General features: G+C 37.5%; 1 protein-coding gene across 3 annotated transcripts in view; it reads right to left on the bottom strand.

The window, feature by feature from the left end:
• Positions 1–479: 479 nt before the first annotated feature.
• The window catches only part of Elovl7 (ELOVL fatty acid elongase 7), an 83070-nt gene continuing 63253 nt past the window's right edge, over positions 480–20296 (bottom strand). For all 3 annotated transcript variants that reach the window (XM_029557961.1, XM_008821580.2, XM_029557964.1), the window contains exons 3-8: positions 19557–19747; positions 15882–15962; positions 14979–15035; positions 12749–12854; positions 6763–6899; positions 480–3037 (exon numbers count right to left, since the gene is read on the bottom strand). In XM_029557961.1, coding sequence (XP_029413821.1) covers positions 2837–3037; positions 6763–6899; positions 12749–12854; positions 14979–15035; positions 15882–15962; positions 19557–19747 — 773 coding nt within the window. In that variant the 3' untranslated portion in view covers positions 480–2836. The remainder of the gene's footprint in view (positions 3038–6762; positions 6900–12748; positions 12855–14978; positions 15036–15881; positions 15963–19556; positions 19748–20296) is intronic.

Here is a 20296-nt window from a genome sequence, read left to right as displayed (position 1 = left end):
TGCCCTATTCTGACTCTTTTCTAGTTCCCTGTCTAGAACTTGTAATGCTAATTACTCTTGCCTTTACTTCTCTTTCACATCTCCCATTCGTGATTCAAGGACTTTCTTCTTCCCTTAGAGACAAGAGTCATGCAATTTGGGAGTCTTTTAGACTCCAATTGCCTCACCCTGCATCCCCGTTCAGCATGGAAGAAGACAAAGTGGTTGGCGTCCCTATTCCCTATTGGCAATTTGGGTAACCCCTTCAGAGGATGGTGTGATAAGGAGGTAGGAATTGGCTAGGCAGTTAGGGTAAAAAGACCCCAAAGAAATGTAGCCAGTTTCTTAGCTAAAAGTCAAAATGTCCTTGGGCCTCTTAGCAATATACTCTGTTCCAAAGGCCAAAAATGTCAAAAGTATTTGGGAGCTTGTATCTAATCCTTAAAAGATTTTAGGGTTACCTCTTCAGAGGTGGGAATGTTGGAGGGGAGGGAGTGGGCATGGATTTGATCAAAACATCTTATATACATGTATGAAATTCTCAATAAAGATTTTGTAAAAATTTAAAAAAAAACATGAAGAGATCACAAAAAAAGATAACTGAGGAACACAAACTCATAATTATCTTAGTTATAAAACAATGTAGTACAATCAATTTAGAACCTTCTTTAAGAATGAAAACAAAAATGGCAATAGCCCATAGATACTTACAAATTTGTATTTGTATTTTTGATAAACATATAGGTCCTCAAGGACTCATAGAACATTATGTAATAAACTATATTTAGTAGCTAGTTTTTTTGCTTATTAGGCAAGCACATTCAAAGGCAAGAAAATACTGAAAAGTAGGAATAAAACCCCAATAGAAACTATTTGACCTCAAGTGACATGCATTTTGATCTACTGAGGTTTCCATGGGGATATATCTGCCATCTGTGAGCACCCCACTTTTATTCATGTAATCGAGAATGTGGTGTTTCACACGTTGCTGCTAGTTCACAAGCATGTCAAACATTTTGAAGACTTGGGGGAAGTTAGGAGAGGGTGTATGATACAATAAACCAAACTTTCCTGTTTTAGCTTATATTTTTCTGCCTTTTGGTCTCTGCCCTACTTGGGTCTTTGAGAATTGCTTGTGTATGTAACAGCATCTACCATACCATTTCATCTTAACACAAGCTGGACATACAGAGTCAAAACAGGAAAGCAAGGATTTCTGAGACCTTCACAGTGGCATAGACTAGAGCAGCTGTTTCCTTCAGCCCTGTCTGCCCATTGTTTACTTTTTTAATAGGAAATTCCTTCTATTTATCAATCCTCAGCTTCTCATATTGTAAACAAGTAAGACTACTAAAGGTCATTTAGTAGCAAATAACCTTATAAATTAGGTAAATGTGAAGACAAAGCCATGATGCAGAGCAATGGGTTAGGAGAGAGCTGTCAAACCAGAGTCTGTAGTCAATGAAAACTTGGGCTTTGATGTATGAGTTTCACTGTGTATTGTACAATAACTGAAGCCATCAGTACCAATTCTGAAGTTCATCACACATGAATAGTCCTTTAAAAGAGGAAAAAGAAATAATATGGACAGCTTCACAAATGTCCAAATATTGCCAAGTAGTTCTGGTTCTCCAGTGAGAAAACATGAGGACAAGAAAATTCCAGAAAGTAGCACTGAAAAAAATCCAACCTTATGCCACATGACTGTCAGCCCTTCATTTTATGGTATATAGGTCTGACCAAAAAGAAATCCTAGTTAATTCATGATTCTGGAGAATACGTTTTCATGTAGTGTATCTACAACATCAAATATATATGACATATATAGTGTAATCTCTTTGTCTCTCAGAGTGGGAAGGCCCTTGTTTCTAAAACCCACCTCCAATTACTTCATAAGCCACTTTGCAGAGTAGATATCCAAAAATAGATTTATGATTCAAAGGTACCTGAAGTCCACTAATCACATGAATATTTAAGTGTTTAACCAATACATTCTTAAGCAAGATAATCCTTTAAGCCATGACACCATCAGAAAGTGACATCATATCACAACAGCCAACAGTTTTCCCACTGACCGGCACAGTACTGTTTTTAACATTTTACTTTCCAGATAAACACAAAGTTAATTATAAAACAGTAATTAACAATGTGTTCATTGGGTGTTCATTAACCTACTGAAAAAGTCATCTTGTTTGTAGAGTAACATCACCTTTACCTTAGTGTTAAGGGCAACAGTGTGGTAACCAAAAGCACCATTGACTTCGACCAGTTTATACATCTTGTAATCAACAGAATGGATGGCAGCTACTCAAAAGTTCTATTAATACTATCATTAACAATTTAGAATGAGAACTCATCAAAAATCCACTTAATGTTCACCAATGATAGCACTTTAGAATGGGGAGTGAACTCTAGAGTAAATATGATGTCTTCTGAACACAATAAATGAGTGACAGAGCCAGAGTCCAGAGTTAGAGGTTTCCAGGCCACTCAGAAGGAATCTATTGTACTCCATGGATCTCCATCCATGCTCAAAATACCTAGTATTTTTCATCTATACTGGACTTCCTTGAGGAGTACCATATTATTTCGTAGCTTTCTTTCATTGTAGCAAAATGTGTTAAATCCTCTGATTAGTTTGAAAGAACTAGAAAGCCAATGGCTGCTCCAGGCTCTTAGATTCAGAAGACTTATCTGGGGGCTTTGGACTTTCAAAGATCAGAAACCCCAATAACTTATCATAAAAATACAAGCTCTTGGATTTGAAAAATATACAAAATGCACTGCATAGGTAAATATCTCTTGATTGTCAAGGAAGATAACAGTTTCATTTGTAAATTCACGTTGTGCTTGTACTTTAGTGATGCTTAGCTTTATAATTTACGGTTTTGGGCAGTCTCTGACCCTTGGTGTAAGCTCGGTACCAGAAATGGAGAAAGAGTAGCAGAAAGATGAATCCATAACTCAGAATAATGTATAGGAAGATTGGATACTGGTACTTGCAATCCTCCATGAAAATGATCTGGCTTGTGTGGATGGTGACAATGACAAACTGGACCTGAAAAATGGAAGAGTGAAAAAAGTTCATATATGAAGTGAGCAATTCTCTGCCTACTTATGTTTATCAGCTCTTCACCATGTCTAGGTTACGGCTGGGTAGGGAAGTTCTTCTTTAAACCTGGCCTCTCTAGAAGTGAGAATGGGTTAGGTATGGTGTCAAAATCCAGATGGGAGTTTAGAGCCACTCTTCAGTCCTGACATACTGCATAGCTCCAGTAGATCTTCCTTAAGTGTTCCCTGGAGTGTGCAAGTAGCAACATGCACCCAACAAGGCAGGTTTTCTGTGGAGGCTCAAGGACTTGAGCCCTTGGTTCTGATAAAATGTATCTGGGATCACTACATTGTAATCTAATTTTCCAGGGCAGTTTTGATTTCAAACATTCTGTCCTCTCTTAAACTAGGTATTTTAAGTCTTAGAAAATAAGAACATTCAAATTAGAGCCTTTCTAATTTTGTAGGAGCCAAAGCATCCCGAGCCCTCCTATCGGCCAGGTGTCCTTCACCATCATAGATAAAACTAGTCTTAGGAAGAAGCTGGGCATTGTAGGACATACTTGTTATCCCAGCTACCTGAAAGGCTGAGGTGGAAGGATCATTTAAGCTCATGAGTTTAAAGTCAAGTGAGTAACAGTAAGATTTCATCTCCAGTGGGGGGAAAAAAAAGGGAAAAAGAAAGGAAAAAAAAACTGTCCCAGCTGGCAAGTAGGAGCAAGGAGAGAGAGGGTACCTGCTGGCCTCCCATGGAGGCTCAAAGGCTCTGTGCATGGAAGAGGAAACATACTCAGAATAAGGAGCTTCTCTGCTAATGCCCAGATTTGGGTGGGGTTGTTATCTTTTCTGACATTTATCTATGTCAGATCCTGGCACCATGGTATGCCTGTGAGGGACAGAGATTGGTTTTCCTCTTCCACTGTGTAGACTTCAGGAATTGAGCTCAGGTCATCAGGCTTGGTGGCAAATGCCTTTATCCACTGAGCCATCTCATCAGAGCCCTGGTGTTCTTAAAAAATCATTTCATGGCTGGGTGTGGTGGTGCACACCTTTAATCCCAGCACTCGGGAGGCAGAGGCAGGCGGATCTCTGTGAGTTCAAGGCCAGCCTGGTCTACTTTAAGTGAGTTCCAGGACAGCTGGGGCTACAGGGAGACCCTGTCTCAAAAAGACCAAAAAAAAAAAAAAAATCATTTCATTATTTCATATATTTACTTAACATTTTTATTTTATTATTTCATGTTTTGCCTCCATGGATGTAAGTGCACCCATGCTGTACAATGCCCACAGAGGACAGAAGAGGGTACTAGATCCCCTGGAACTGGAGTTATGGGAAATGAACCTCGGTCTTCTGCAAAAGCAATCAGTGCTCTTAACTCTCTGGCCCACTGGTGATTTTTTTTTTCTTACACCTGAATAAAAGTATGTTCTGGGAAATAAATCTCTATGAAGAAGTAACATCCACAAGCTATCTAGGAATAGCTATGGTTAAAATTCTCACATTGTTTTTTAGTATAATTTTATTGCTACTAGCAACTTTCATTGCAGCATCTTAGTGAACTTTTATGCTTTCCTGTCCAGTAGCTCCTATTATTCCATTCATCTCCAAGAAAAGAATGAAAGCCTTGGAAAGATGAAGCAATCCCTCCATATCCTGTACACACATGTGCATGTGTATGCCTGGGAATACTGGTGAACAGGTGCCTAGCCTTTTCTATACGCAAAATTTTCCACTTTATGGGAATTTTTGTTTGTTTTTTGTAATAAGGTCTTATGGAGTACAGGCTGGCCTTGAACTCCTTATGTAGCCAAGTATGACCTTGAACTCCTGATCCTCCTGCCTCTACCTCCCAAGTGCTGGGACCACAGGTGTGCACCACTATGCCTGGATCACTTCATTAAAAATATTTCCTGTGCTAGATGTAGTGGCGCACACCTTTAATCCCAGCACTTGGGAGGAAGAGGCAGGTGGAGCTCTACTGAATGAGATCAAAATTAAAACTATATGCCAGCATGATGGAATTGTATGTATGTATGTATGATTATGGTACTGAGCTAAGTAGCTGTGTGAGCTAAGCAAACACATCTCCATTGAACTATACCCACAGCCCAGTTTTTCTTTCTGTCTGCTTAATTAGGTGTTCTAATCTCTTTGCAATGAGCACATATTACTTCACAATGAGAAAAATATTTTAAAGAAAGCACCAATGGAGAATAATTTTCATGACTCTGCAGTATTCCAAAGACGAGTAACATAAAAACTATGAATTAAAATATTTATTTCACTACCTTCTTACATTAATCATTGAGATTGTTGCCAACTTCAGATACAATATATTATTTTGCTAAGATATATTCTAATCTTGACTGAGGATCTTATAGGTTAAGCATCAACCTCTCGCCTTTATAGAAATATAATAAATTCCATTTAGCAAGTTTTAGGACTTTAATAAAACCTCCTGGAGAGGCCAGTTGCACCTTCATCCATACTTTCTGCCTGATATCACTGGCAGAATCCGCTATCCAACTTACTATATATTTCAACTCAGAAAATAAAAGAATGACAAAATTCTTTTTTTTTTTTTTTTTCTTTCAGCAGGATAGACTTTTATTTTGCATGGGACACATTCCCTTCAGGGAAGGGAAAATGTCTGCCTTTATAGGGGCTGCTTTGGGGGGTGCAGGAGGCACGAAGTTCTTTTAGAAAAAATGGGGGGTGGCAAGAAAGTGGGACTTGTAAAACCTGCCCTCTTTAGAGATCAAAGGGGAAGCCTGCTGTGTTCGCCAAACAGTGGAGAAAAGTCTGCTTCTCTTGACTTTAAAAAAAAAAATTGTTTATTATTTTTATTTTATGTGTATGCATGTATTGCCTGCATGTACATAAGTGCATCCATGTCATGCAATGCCCATGGAGGTCAGATGAGGCTGTTGGATCCTCTGGGACTGGAATTATGGACAGTTGTTAGCTGCCATGTGGGTGCTGGGATTTGAACCCAGGTCTTCTGCAAGAACAACTAATGTTCCCAACCACTGAGCCATCTCTCCAGCCCCCCAGAATTCTTTTAAATAGAAGGTAATACAATTAAAGAAAGTTATTTTATGCTCACAGTTACTCTTTAAGAAAATTATGAGCCATATATTTTTAGGATTAATTTTTAGGTTTTATTTGTTCTAACCTGAATGCCCCTAATCTTTTAAACACTATTTACTTGAGGGAAGTATCCAAATTTATGTAATGCATATAGTCATACACTATATCTTTAGTCCTCAAAAAAAATTTTTTTATGAGAGGAAAGATACACTGACTGATCAAAGTTTGGACTAAATAGGTAAGCACACTGGAATGCCCACATTCCCTCAAAGTTACAACCCCTTAATGCTATGTAGAGATAGAACACAGAGCTTCTAAATTCTAATCTAGTTTTATGCTCATTTATGGTCATGTAATTGAGATTATTTTGATCATATACAGATCTTCTGATAAGTGTATATAAGATCATAGATAAAGATTCTGGCTTAGTTGTTTGAAACTCTTAGCCACCAAATATGTTTGTTTTTAATAGAGAGTGTGACAAAGTTCAGATGACAAAGAAACAATGACAGCATATCACTGGGGAAGGCACTGTGCCTCTACTGTTTTATAGACTTTGTGCTTGATTATTTAGTATCCCAATTCACAGAAAGAAAAATGACTCTGTTTTCATTTCATATCTCAAGAATACTAATTACTCACAAGCTGTAAAGACGTCAAATGTTTTTTCCACCATAAATACTTCTGGTAGGCTGGTCCCAGTGCACACAGTCCATAGTAGGAATACATGACCACGTGCACGCCTGTATTTACAAAGGCATGGAATGTTCCCAAACCACCTGAAGGAAAAAAAATGTTATTGTAAATAGGACAATTGTGCCTTAAAATTAGACACGTTTGTCTTAAGATTTCAGTATAACCATTTCTTGAAATTTTAGTAGGAAGAAAGAAAATATATAAGAAATATCAATTTTGTGAAATAGCATCAAACTAGAGAGTTCAATAAAACATTTAGAAAATGCAAAACAGAAATCTTACAAAATTAGCATGTCATTATGTTACGATGGTCCTCTGATTTGGGTTTACTTAAAAAAAAACTAAGTTATCTCTCAAATATGGTACATGGCTTAATAATAATTGAAATGTATTTCACTGAAGGGTAACATTAACAAAGTGCACTAATCCTAAATGTACAACTTAAGATTTTTCAATACATACAACCTCCTTATTTATACAACTATCACCAAAATCAGGATACAGAATATCCTCAGTACCTCTAGAGATTCCTGTGTGCCCTTCCGCGAATATACCCCTCCAAGGTAACCTTTATTCAATTTTTTTATTTTTTGGTTTTTTTTTTTGAGACAGGGTCTTCCCAGTAGCCCCAGCTGGCCTGGAACTCACTATGTAGACCAGGCTGCCTTTGAACTCACAGAGATCCACCTGCCTCTGCCTCCTGAGTGCTGGGATTAAAGGGATGCATCACCACGACCGACTCCTCTATTCAGTTTTTATCAGTCATCAACTATTAATTTTTCTAGGTATTTTTCACATATATGGAGCCACACAGCAAGAACTCTTTTGTACCTGCCTTTTGGTCAATATATGGTTCTGAATTTCTTGCATGTTGATGTGCATACTAATATTTATTCTTTTTCCTGTTGTGTAGTTTTATGTATGTCATATGAATGCATCAATATTTAAGTATTCTCCTGTTGAAAGACGTTTAGGTTGCTTCCAATTTGGGCTATCATGAATAAAGCTACAAAGATTACTTTATGTCATTATGTGGAATCCATTTTATTTTCTCCACTCTCAGTAATATGCATCAGTTATTTTTTTCATACCACAAAATTTCTGGCAGGAAAACCACTGTCTGTGATTAGTAAGCTATGTTACATTTGCTTAAATCAATTATTGTTTTCCCAAATTAAATATCTACTGACTGTTAAACCACCCTCTTTTTTCACTGTTTCTATTTGATTATGTTTTCCTATCTTGGTTTTCCTCTTTTAATTTCACCATTTTAATTAAGAAGAAATGCAAAAAACACAAGAATATAAGAAAAAATCGTTTCAATTGCCTTCAGCTGTAACAGTCATCAGTGGATGGGATGGCAGGGTGCTTAGCTGATGGTGGAAGGGGAAAAAAACTTCAAACCCAGCTCTAGGGTCTCTGTCCTAAGAGACACAATCTACAGCAATCTGCATTATGCACACTCTGACTCGGAAGTACAGGCTTGGAATGGCACAAGTGTGAAGCCAGAGGACAATGTTCAGGAGTGGGTTCTGGGGATCCAGCTCAGGTCACCAGTCATGGCCTTGTTGACAACTGCCTTTACCTACTAAGCCATCTCATCAGCCCATAGAAACCAATTATGTTTTAATAATTATTCTAGATGTTTCTAGATACTGCTATTGCTAAAGTAGTCCCTTCAAAGAACAAACTTTGAATAATTAGCTATATATTCCCCAATGCCTCATGCTACACTCTATGAACTTTCTGAGGGGAGTAAATCAAATTTCACTTAATTCCTTAATTACCACTAATTTCAGAAGTAACAAAATTATGAATTCTGTGAAGATCCTGTTTTACTACTTACATTCAGATTAGTCTTTTTACCCCAAAGAAACCTGATTATAGTGGTTAAAAAAAAAATCTCTTTACAGGGTAACTTGAGACTAGAGTAGCTGTCTACTTGCAATAGCTTGGGGAAGACTGCTTCACAAGAGGATAAGGGAAAGGGAAGATCTCTCAAGTTCATTTGTGTCCAGTGATAATACACACAGGAAGTACAGCTTACCTAAGAGGCTGCAGTTGAGCTTTCCTCACCAAGACATTGCTTTCTCTCATTACTTAGTGTCCATTTCCTCTATTCTACCCTAACTGTTCAAATGTCCTAAAAGGAGGATCCTGTAACCGGGATTAACAAAACATGAATGCAGCTAAGAGTGTTGAATAAGAGTTACTGAGCAAATAAGCTGCCAAATGAAATTAACTTGCTTATTTACTGATGGCTTTCTGAGAAGTTACTTTAATAACAATCACATTATAATAATGCTTTTTACTTTACACTTTGGAAGGCTTTTCAAATCAAGAATTGATTTCTTTGCAAGAATGGGCCTAAAAAGCAAACATCTCAGAACAAATTATAATTAGTGCCATCACATTTTACCCCTTTGGTTTGGAGGAAATAAAAGGATCACCTGGGTTATTACCATAATTCTCCACATTTCTCAAAGGAGACCTTTACATAATATTAAACCTACCACAGAAATATTTTCATCTTATTCAAAAGAGAGCTGGAATGCTATCATTCCAGAAAAGTTTACAAGCGACAACAGGAAATTAAACACTAGATAGAGATCAGCTGTACTCAAGTTTTTGAAAAGAACAGTTCAAACAGATAGTCTTGTCATAGGAACACAGCCTGTGCCAAACCACACTTCTGGAAACAGCTCTTGTTGCTGGGCCTGTGACTAAAAAGGTGGCAAGGGAACCCACAGGTATGCTTACTCCACAGGTAAGACCCAACAGGACTGCCAACTCATAGACACACCATAAACAAGAAAATATTCTTTTTAACCTTGAACATTTTGTAAAGACAAGGGAAACTAAGGTATGGATAAGGAGACTATGATAAAGTGATTGTGATCCACAGACATGGTAACATTGAAAAGCTGAGGTAGTGCCTATATTTAAATCTGCATTTTAAAGAATTGCTTGTTTCAGAATAGAAGCTAGACCATCAATGGATTCTAAAAAAAGGTGAGGAAAACACCCAACTCCAGTCTTTAAATAAGTTCCCCATTGTAGAACTACCAGATATTCAGTACAAAAAACTGGAGAACACAGAGAAGGATAAAAGCAGAGGGAAAACACTTGTTGTTTTGGTATCTCCAAATAACTTACTATTTTGGAGCACTGCTTTCCAATGTTTTCTCTATTCCTATTTATTTTTCAGAGTTTATACTGTAAATAAGCTTAACTCTTGTGACCTAAATAAGCCCTTCCTTTCTTTTGACCCAGAATAATGTGTGTACATTATGAGACTATCAAGTGCTGCAAACAGATTCACTGAAAGCAACTGATCATCCCATTTGCTTTGCAAACAGGTGGGATTAGATTGATGGCATCTGTTTGTGGTTGTGTGTGCTGTTCTAGGTGAGTAGGGATCAGAAAGGGAAAGTCCCCAATAAGAAGGTTCCACTTTTCCTTCCCCATTTCATGCTGAATGTACACTTCCAATAAATAGAGAGCAAAGCCTTGGTTTGGGAACACAGTACCAGGAGAAACCTGAAGGAACAAGTTCTCAAAACAGTTTGGGCCCCAATCTTGATTTAAATAGATGCTAAGAGTCAGGCTGCTTTTGTTCAGGCATTGCTGTAATGTGGCACTGTACCACCATACCTGCTGATACCAAAGTCTGTGGATATTCAAAGTCCCTTATGGAAAATGACATATTATTTCCATATAGCCTCTGTACACACACCCATACACTTTATAATATCAAACAATGAAAATGTTATGTAAATAGTTCTATAGTAGATTGTCTAACATCATTAGGACATAATGACAAGGAAAATGTCAGTACATGTGTTAGTACATATGCAATTTTTCTTTCTTGTTTTTGATCTATGGTTGGTTGAATCCATGGATACAGAGCTCACAGATATGGAAGCCCAACTGTACTCTGGTCTCATGGAAGAAAGTAAAATAAATAAATTCAAGGGTGTAAACATCTTTACTATCATCTTGAAAAAATACAATAGTCATCTTTTTCTGATAATTAGGAGTCAAGCTGCTTATGTGGAGTTTTCCTAAATGCTTCTCAAAATCATTTTCATTTCATGACTTTAAGCACATAAGAAATCATAACCACTCCATTGTGTTTAAGCATTTTCTGGTTTTTATAAACACAAATAAGGTATCAATGTATATCATTTAAGAGAACTAATATGTATGTGATAGAAAACAAAAATTAAAAGTTCAGATGAGTTAAAATAATGAAGATCAAATGCTGTGTTATTAAATATCTACAAAGATTAAATACCTCTGATTTGGAAGACAGACACATCTGACCATTCTGGTATGTGAGTTACGTTTTTGCACTAACATATATCATGAGAAAAATTATCTACATATCTATACTAACTTTAAAAATTCTTCAACAGATAAATGTCAATTTGGGGTAATTTATTGGGAAATCTCATACCCATGCGCCCTGGTAGAAATAACCCTTTTCCCACAGCTCTCAGCCCCCATGGCTCTTGTAGCTTCCACATCACCTTCTTGCCACTAGCCTGTCCATGTCTTCCCCTGTTCTGAGACATACAGATTCTCCCCTTCCCCCACACACACACACACACACACACACACACACACACACACACACTCACACGTCATGGAAAGAGTTCACCAACTGTGGTTCTTCTTTTCTTATAGTCTAACAAAGTCAGAATACCTGAGACAAGCCATCCACAGAAATTTTAAAGCATTGCTGAATGTAAGCTTTGGGAGTACTTGGAAACTTCTTGAATTTAAGAGAGTAGAATAAGTAATTACTCCAACCAAAATTTGGTCATCTATGTGTTTAAAGATACTACTTATTTAAAACTTTATAATGGGAAAAAATTACTTCCCACTTTCCCAATTCTAATGTTAAAATGAAACAAACACTGTTAGTTAAGCTTTTGAAATGAACTGTGTTTGATCTGAAAAACAGCAGCAAAACATTCTTTCATATGGGAGCATGGTTTGGAAAGATGAGCAACTGATTTGATGCATCTTTAGAGTTGTTGAAGCTGGTATGTGCTACTGCTTAGATGTGGCTTGTTCACAGAAATTCACGTGCTAAAGTTTTGTCTCTAATGTAGGTGGACCTAGTGGGAGGCCATTAGGACACAACCATTTCTGGTAAAAGAGTTGATGATGGTCTCATAGCTAAAGGGTTAGATTTTGCAGGAGTGGATTGGTTCTCTCCAAAGCAAGTTGTTATAATGGAGTAGGAGTAGGTCGGGACTTTCCCTAGTCTCTAGCTTCCTCTCTTGCCACACTCCACCTCCTCCCTGACCTCCTGCTATGATGATATTGGTCATAACATTACACTGTTAAGCCTTTACCAGAGGCCATATAGATGAGGTTGCCTGATTTTGGACTTTCAGACTCCAAAACCATGACATAAACAGACCTCTTTTCCTTGTAAATTAAACAACCTCTGGCGCTCTGTCAACACAAAATGAACTAAGACAGGGTATATGTCAGGTATTAGTAATTTGAAGACAAAACAAGGAAATTAAGATAATAGTCTGTCTTCTGAGGAACAAAGGATATTATTTAACTAGATATCTGTGAAGCCAAGGCTTTCACTATTTTATCTATTTGTTACTTATTTAATTGAAGACATGCAATAGAACTTTGTGGGAAAACAATAAAATATACATGAAATTAAAGAATACATATAGACTGCCTTGCTCAAAACTCATTTGTGTCTGGAGTTGGGGTGGGGAATCTAAGAGTCCTATGTTTGTATTTCAGGTGATAATTTGAAAGTCAGAAGTTTAAGCAAAGTGACTCTTCAATTTTTTAAAATTTCTCGTAAATTACATTTAAGGACAGAGTTTGTTTTTGTAGCACACAGAAATGTTATCATTTATATATCACATGATCCCGGCTCTCCCTTTTCTACCTGCTGCAAATTTGACTCCAAACCACCAGGTCCATGGCATGATTGTGTGATGGAAGACATGAAGGAAAGTCACTTGGCTATTTTTCTTACGCAGAACAAAAAAGATCTGAAATAATTTAAAGAAAATCAAGTTCATAAAAATCATGCAATAACTTATTGTTACAAAAATATTGGCAAAGAGAAAACTATTACATCATAATTTGCTTTGAATGGCTGCTTTAAAGGATGCTGACAGAAGCAGCTGATTCTTCAAGGGTCAACTCCAAAGCTAAACAGCATGAAGGAACTTGGGTATAATAGATAATCATGACAGAACCAATAAGGTGAATTTTATGCAGATTTAAAAATCAAGCATATAAAATGAAAACTCTGGCCAAAAATCATGGAAAGAAATGCTTTTTAAAAAAAAACTCATTAAATTTTGAACTATGTGACAGCCAGAAGTCGATAATTCTTAGGACTAAAATATTTCATTCTGAATTGTTCTCTAACACATCCTATCAATTTGGAAAAGGGATTAGGCAAACAGAAAGTAGACTTGCAAAAAATCAAGTTAAGAATTTATTATTAAAAGGAAAAGAAATGGGGAAAATCTTGAAGAGTTAATTTGAAAAATAAAGCAAAGCTGCATAAGAAAAATGAGAAGGGCACAGAAGGTACCACGGAGATTGCACATCCCAGTGGCTTGTAGCTGGACAAACAAGTGGAAGTGGGGTGGGAAGGATGGTTAAAGAATGTTCCACAGAAAAATTCACAGTAGCAAAGTTAGACTTTCAAATTCAGGATAGAGTAACACAAAGTGTTACTGTAACAGGAATACTTGGGAAATGTAGTTAAAGGAAGGACACAGAGGCAGAAACAATTTCCTTCTGGAAGTTGCTACTGAGAACATGCAAAGCAGAGTCAATGAAGCCAAACGCATTTACTTATGCACATGGAAGAACGCAGCCTGGTGTAACAGAAAAAGGCATAAACGAACAGTAGGGGTCCTAGTCTCTGAGGCAGCACTTCTCTGGGTAAGGCACTTCACTTTTTTTTCTTTTTTTTTTTTTCCTGAGTGAGGATTCTGGAGTAGATGATGGTTTCCAATCCTGACTACATATTACAATACGAAAGAATATTTTTAAATACCCATGTGTGGTCTCCAGACCATTAGGCATCAAATCACAAAAGATAGGGCCTACGTTAATTTTTCTTCCTAATGCAATTAATTTTATTGTATCATAAAGGCTGAGAATCATTTGTCTAAGGCAAGTAGCTTCTCAACCTGTGCTTCCTGAGTAAGCAGCATTAGCAACACCTGGGAACCGAGTAGAAAAGCAAACTCCTATGCTCTATCCAGGGCTTATTGAATCAGAAGCACTGGAGGTGGGATCTCAGTCAATTTTGATACTTTAATAAGCCCTCCATGAATTTTTTTTCTTGTTTGAGACAAGAGTTTTCTATGTAATCCAGGCTGGCCTCCAGTTTGTGATCCTCCTGCCTCAGCCTCCTGAGTGCTGGGAGTCTTCTAGGTGACTTTAATACATGCTAAAGTTTAAGAAGTCCTAATTCTAAATGCACCAAGGTACTCTTCTTGTTCTAACATTATGTAATTAGCCAACTGAGAGGGTAAAGTGTGCTGGTATTTCCTACAGGAAGCATGGTGCTGAATGTTTCCAAGCCAGAACAGCTTTCCTGTGCTTACCTTGCTCTCTGTTTCTGCTTTCATGGCACATTATACCTGACACTTGCTTCTTCCAGTCATTGAAGAACAGCAGCTGCAGATAGTTTCTGTGTTCTCCAAATGAATGATAACCCATAGTATCATATCCTAGTATACATGACTTCTGAAGTACTCAGCTTCTTAAAGGAGTATGGATAACAGAACGCTTTGGTAGAAGGAACCAATAGTCTCTGCTCTTCGCTTCCTGAACTTCCTTTATAAAAGAACTGTCATCATCTACATAAAGATGCACAGTTTTATAGTATAAGCAAGTTACCTGCTTATCTTACTCAGGTACTATCCACATATTTTTAAAAAACACTTAGGATCTGTGAAATATTGGAGAGGAAGCTTATCCTATCTAGTTTCTAAAAGCGCAGATAATTAAAGAAAAAAGAGGCAACAGTAGGTTGGACTGAGGAGGAGAGAGATAATGGAAGTTAAGAGACAACTACACTGTAGCAGTTTATTGCTTTCAAAAGTGAAACATCAAACATTTGCCAAATGTGGTGACCACATACTCACAGTGTCTAACAGCTCAATAAATTTTGAGAAGTAATAAAGCCAGCAGGCGTGTACCATCTGTGGAAATATACACAGATAAGAATTTATTTGATATTTTATACAGATAAAGAAGTTTACTTTAAAAATTGGTTTAAAAAAAGCATAACAAAATCAAAATCTATGCTCCTAACCAGTTATTTAAGGTACAGTTCAGTGGCACTAACTTCATTTACATACCATCACTACCATCCTGCCACAGAACTCTTTCACCTTGGGAAACAGAAACTCTATGACCATTCAAACATGACTTTCCATCCCCTTCCCTCTCTCAGCCACCATTCCACCTTCTGTCTCTATGCACTTGACTATTCTACATATATTGTGTAAGCTGAATCATGTAGTATTTGTTCTTTTGTGACTGGAATATACCTGTTAGCACACTGTTAGCTCAAGGTTCATCCAAGTTGTAGCATAAGTAAGAATTTCTCCCCTTTTACATGCTGAATGGTATGCTACTTTACCCCCCCAAACACACATTTAACCATTCATCATCCATAGGCACTTGTGTTGCTTTTGTTATGAATAGCAGTGTTGTGATCATGAATGTACAAATGAGTTGTCGAGTCTATGACTTCAACCCTTTAGGAATTCAGCCAAACGAGAATTGCGAGAGTTTATGGAAATTCTACTTTTCATTTTTTTCAGAAAACCCAAGAAATTTAAAAAGCACTAGCTTTCATTTTATTGAAAACTATATACCTGCCTTTTTTGATTCTTATAATTTTCAGCTTTTTCTCCCAACATATACAATCTAATAATTGAGTCATTCACTTATTCTGAATTAATATCCAATATTGTAAACAGAGTCCAAAAAAGTTTTCACAGTGATTTTTGAATTATAGGTTTTTCCAAAGGAAAACTTACCCTCATAGCTCTTGGTGACTGAGAATAGTCAATAATGTCACATTGAAATGAATAACCTGTACCCCAGCCAGACATCACAAACTGGAAGAGAAACAGCATATTAAAGAAGGAAGTACTTGTTGACAGTTTCAACAAAGTCAGTTTTGACTGCACCTCCTTACATGGCCAGCTGAGCAAGCAGGCAGGGCAGGGAAGAGGGAGAGAAGCTCTACAAGGTCAACACTCTTTATGGAAAAGCTTGGCAAAAACATCTTTAAAACCATAAAATTATAGATTGTTTCTAGAAACTTTATTCTGACTAATTTGTCCATTTATGGGATGATTCCTTTAAAATAGTATAGAACAAAACCTTGAGTCTTTTGCTTAATTAGCAAATATTGTGAGGTAATTATCTTATGTACATTGCACGTGTGTTCATGTACTTTTAAAGGGAATGCCTGTCTCTGAATAGTTGTTTTTGGACATTGCAAATCTTTCCAATTAATAAATAAATAGGCAAACAAAAATTCCTCTATGTACCAACAGAGCCGCTGTGGCAACTGCTTTTTCCTGTCCTTGGCTGGCAAATGCAGGATGAAGTGGTTGGGTCTTGCTGTTATTCTTTCCTCCTTTAAGATAAAAGCTATACACAGGACTCGGCTACCAGTTGAACTTTGAAATTCACAAGACAAGTGAAAGAAGAAAATGCTCTTGTTACCAATCAGAGTGCAATTCGGCAGACTGCACTCCCACCCACACCCACAAAGTGACCTTCCATTGGTGGTAAGAAGAAAAAGCCTATTGTTGAGATGTCTGAATTGTAATTCAAACATCATATTGACATTCTTTCAGTTTGATAGTGGGAAGCTCTTTTAAAGACAATAGCTACAAATGAAAGCCAAGTGCTTTAATTTTAAATGAATGAAAATATTAAATGGTTGGGCTGGTGTGGATCACCACCTGCCGCTGTGACTTATTCTGTCATATACCAGCATCTGACCTGGAGTGTCTTTTCTCTGTATAAAGTTTATGCCATATTCTGTCATTAAAGAATATTATAAGGGGCTGGAGAAATGGCTCAGTAGTTAGAGCACTGACTGCTTTTGCAGAGGACCCAGATTCGAATCCCAGTACCCACATGGTGGCTAACAACCGTCATCCATAACTCCAGTTTCAGGGGATCCAATGGCCTCTTCTGACCTCCATGGGTCCCGCATGGCACGGGTACACTTATATACATGCAGACAATACACTCATACACATAAAATAATAAAAATAAATAAATACAAAATATTTTAAATTTCTATTTTTATCACTGTCATAGCTAAAATAATAACTTTATGGTAGATTAAATTCTACAAACAAACACTTAAATGCTATATCTGGATTTAGGTGTGTTTATTTCCTGAGAGAGGGTCTTGCTGGTCCAGGATGGACTTAAGTTTGTCTTATTTCAGCCTCCTGAGAAGTGGAATCATAGCTATCCACCACCACACTCAACCAGGATGATATTTTGATGCAAAAAAGAAGAAAAAAATGGAAAGAACAAATTTATAGTACTTTAAAACATATCACCTTTCTCTGATACTTGCTTCTAGTTTGAGTAATGTCTGGATAAGTTATAAGATCTTGAAAATTAAAACTCAACTGGTACTAAATATACATGTCATAGTTGAGAAATATGCATTACAAAAAAAAAAGTTGACAGGTCTTGTCAAAGTAACAAAGGGGTGTGAAAGAAATAGCTAATTCCATTTCCCAAAACCTTCCAGTCAGTGAGTAATGCCATTTTTTTAATGTACTTGGTCTCATTTCAACTATATAAGTAATTCTCTAAACCCAGAAGCTATTTACTTAAATGGATGACTAACTTTCCACCTCACCCTAACACAAACAAATGGTCTATTGAATTAGAGAGGCTGTATGGCTTGGCCTTGTGTGGGTCTCATCTGCTCCCATTTGCAGTGAGTGCCAGTGTCTAGTACATTCAAACAGTCATGAGAAGACATCTGAATTTCTTCATCCTGATGGGCTTCCTCTCTCACCTCACCCATATTTGGATGAACTTGCCCTCCAGAGGTGTTTATTCTGAACACCTAACAAAACTGTGCTCCACACCATAAGCTATGCCTGGGATGAACAGGCAGCACATGTGTGGTTATTAAATGTCTATGTTCAAGCAGAGTGGATCCTTGACATTTTCCTGATATCAAATTTAAGAACATATCAATAGCCTGTGGAGGTCTTAACAGCTCTATCTTTATTCTAGGCTAGTAAAGAAAAAAAAAAAAACCTTATACTTTATATTTCGCATGTAATAAGCCCTGAAACTATAACTCAAGGATTATTGATGAGTGGAAGATAGAAACTATCCAATTCAGATATTTTCATGCCATCTATGTCATAACTAATAAAGCAGGAAACAAACTGATCGGTTATAACTGGATTCTTTCCAAGTCTGAGAAATCTATTTAGGGGATTCACAATCAATGACATTGTCAGACCCAGCATGAGAATACCAGAGCATTCTAGGACAAGAAAGACAAACTGATTCAATCCTGGCATTATGACATGAGAGAACTGACACCTGGAGAAATTAACACATAACACACTCAAGCAGGCAGCCCTGGGTTCCTAGCTTCCCAGTGTGGCTTTAACACTACTCTGGTAAGTACATACTCTCTCTGAAAGCATGCTAAGAGCCTGCATTTGTGCTCTGTTCCTGGTGGTGGTACTTGCTCCCTTTCAGGTGCTCCTACTCTAGAAAGGACAGAAGATTGGCCTGTGAGTTCATTATAGAAATAATGTAGCAAGTGACAAAACAAAGCCAGACTGGAGAGAGGCCTGTGAAAAATGAGTTGAGCTTTCTGTGTGACTTGATCAGGCCATTTACAGGTGGCATCAGGTTGGTTTCAGAGGCCCAGTGGCTCCTCATAGACCCCAGGTATGAGTAAGCACAAGGAATGCTATAAAGAAAACAAACAGATGGAGGAAGTCAGGCAGAATTGCAAATAAAAAGCAGGAATGTGAAGGTGCTGAATGAATAGCAGAAGGGCAAAGAGCAAATCTAAGGCTCTGGGGCTCTGGAAGATTCCTGTTCTCTTAATAACAGAAGACAGGCTCCATCATCTATGCCTTTGTGTGAGTCTGTGTTCTCTTTTGCCCCAAGGCCCCATGAAACCAAATCTAAACAGTCCACTGTACAGCTCATCAGAGCATGAAGTAACCAGAAGTTCCCACCAGGATGGTGACAACTCATTAGAAAGAGAGGATGCACTCTGGAGTCAGTTGGACTTGCCTCCCAGGATCAGTTCTCCACTTGCCAATTGTTACTCTGAATTGGTTATTTAATTTCTCTGAGTATAATGTCTTCAAAACTAACATCAATGGACTCAGTCAACCATGTGCTAAGATCCCATATGGGCATCTCTGAGCTAAACACTATCTTCTTCTCACTGTCCATGATGGAGACTATCCTGAGATCCTTGAGTCTACTATTTGGTCTAAACAGAAATATGTTGACATTTTTCTTGTAAACACCTGATCTAGTAAGTTAGTTTCTGAAATTCCTTGATTCTCAAAGGTTTACCCTAGACTCATAAAAAGAAAAAAAAAAAAAAAACAACTATAACAGACAAACATACAAACACAAAGACTCAGGCAAAAATTTCCCATTAGGAATATGAAGACACTTGCCTCATAACACATATACAGAGAAAAGAGTACTATGAAAAAATTGTATGTTATCATCACTTTCTTGAGTTCAAAAGGCTTTCGATTCTCCATGAGCTTTGGTCCAAGAGATGTGACAAAATAGATATAGAGTGCCAGGATGATGGTTTGTGGCAGAGGCGAGGACATGAGGAACCAATCTTCAACTCTTGGATCTAAGAGAAAGACAATAGGTAAGTACATGGTTACTTAGCTCAGAGATAATGGTCAGCAACCTCTGTCTAATTTGACAGTGGACTATGTAGGCAAGGATCACTAGCATCTTCAGGAAGGGTGACAAGCGACATCACCTGGGAGAGTGAAGCAGCCCTGGGCTAGAAACAGTGGGGCTGTCATCACCTATAAGTCTCAAAGGGAGAGAGGTTGTAGTTATCAAAACCTGGAAGGACAGTCATGTAGAAAAGCCTTTCTGGAGAGCCTGTGTCATACACTGAATGTTTGCATCCTCTCAAAACCTGTGTGTTGAGCTGGGTATGGTAGTGCACACATGTAATCCTAGCACTTGGGAAGCAGAGGCAGGAGAATCAGAAGTTCAAGGTTATCCTCAACTACACAGCAAGTTTGAGGCTAGCCAGTCTCAAAAAATAAATAAATAAATAAAATCCATGTGTCAAAAATCTTAACCCCTAATGTGATGAAAGTAGGAGGTGGGTTTTAGAGATCTTAAGAACAGGATCAGTATCATTATAAAAGGGACCATAGGA

Source organism: Nannospalax galili, unplaced genomic scaffold (genome assembly GCF_000622305.1).
Source record: "Nannospalax galili isolate Female #2095 unplaced genomic scaffold, S.galili_v1.0 scaffold751, whole genome shotgun sequence".
Taxonomy (NCBI): Eukaryota; Metazoa; Chordata; class Mammalia; order Rodentia; family Spalacidae; genus Nannospalax; species Nannospalax galili.
The sequence above is the reverse complement of the archived record's forward strand: the minus strand, read 5'-3'. Positions and strand labels throughout refer to the sequence as shown.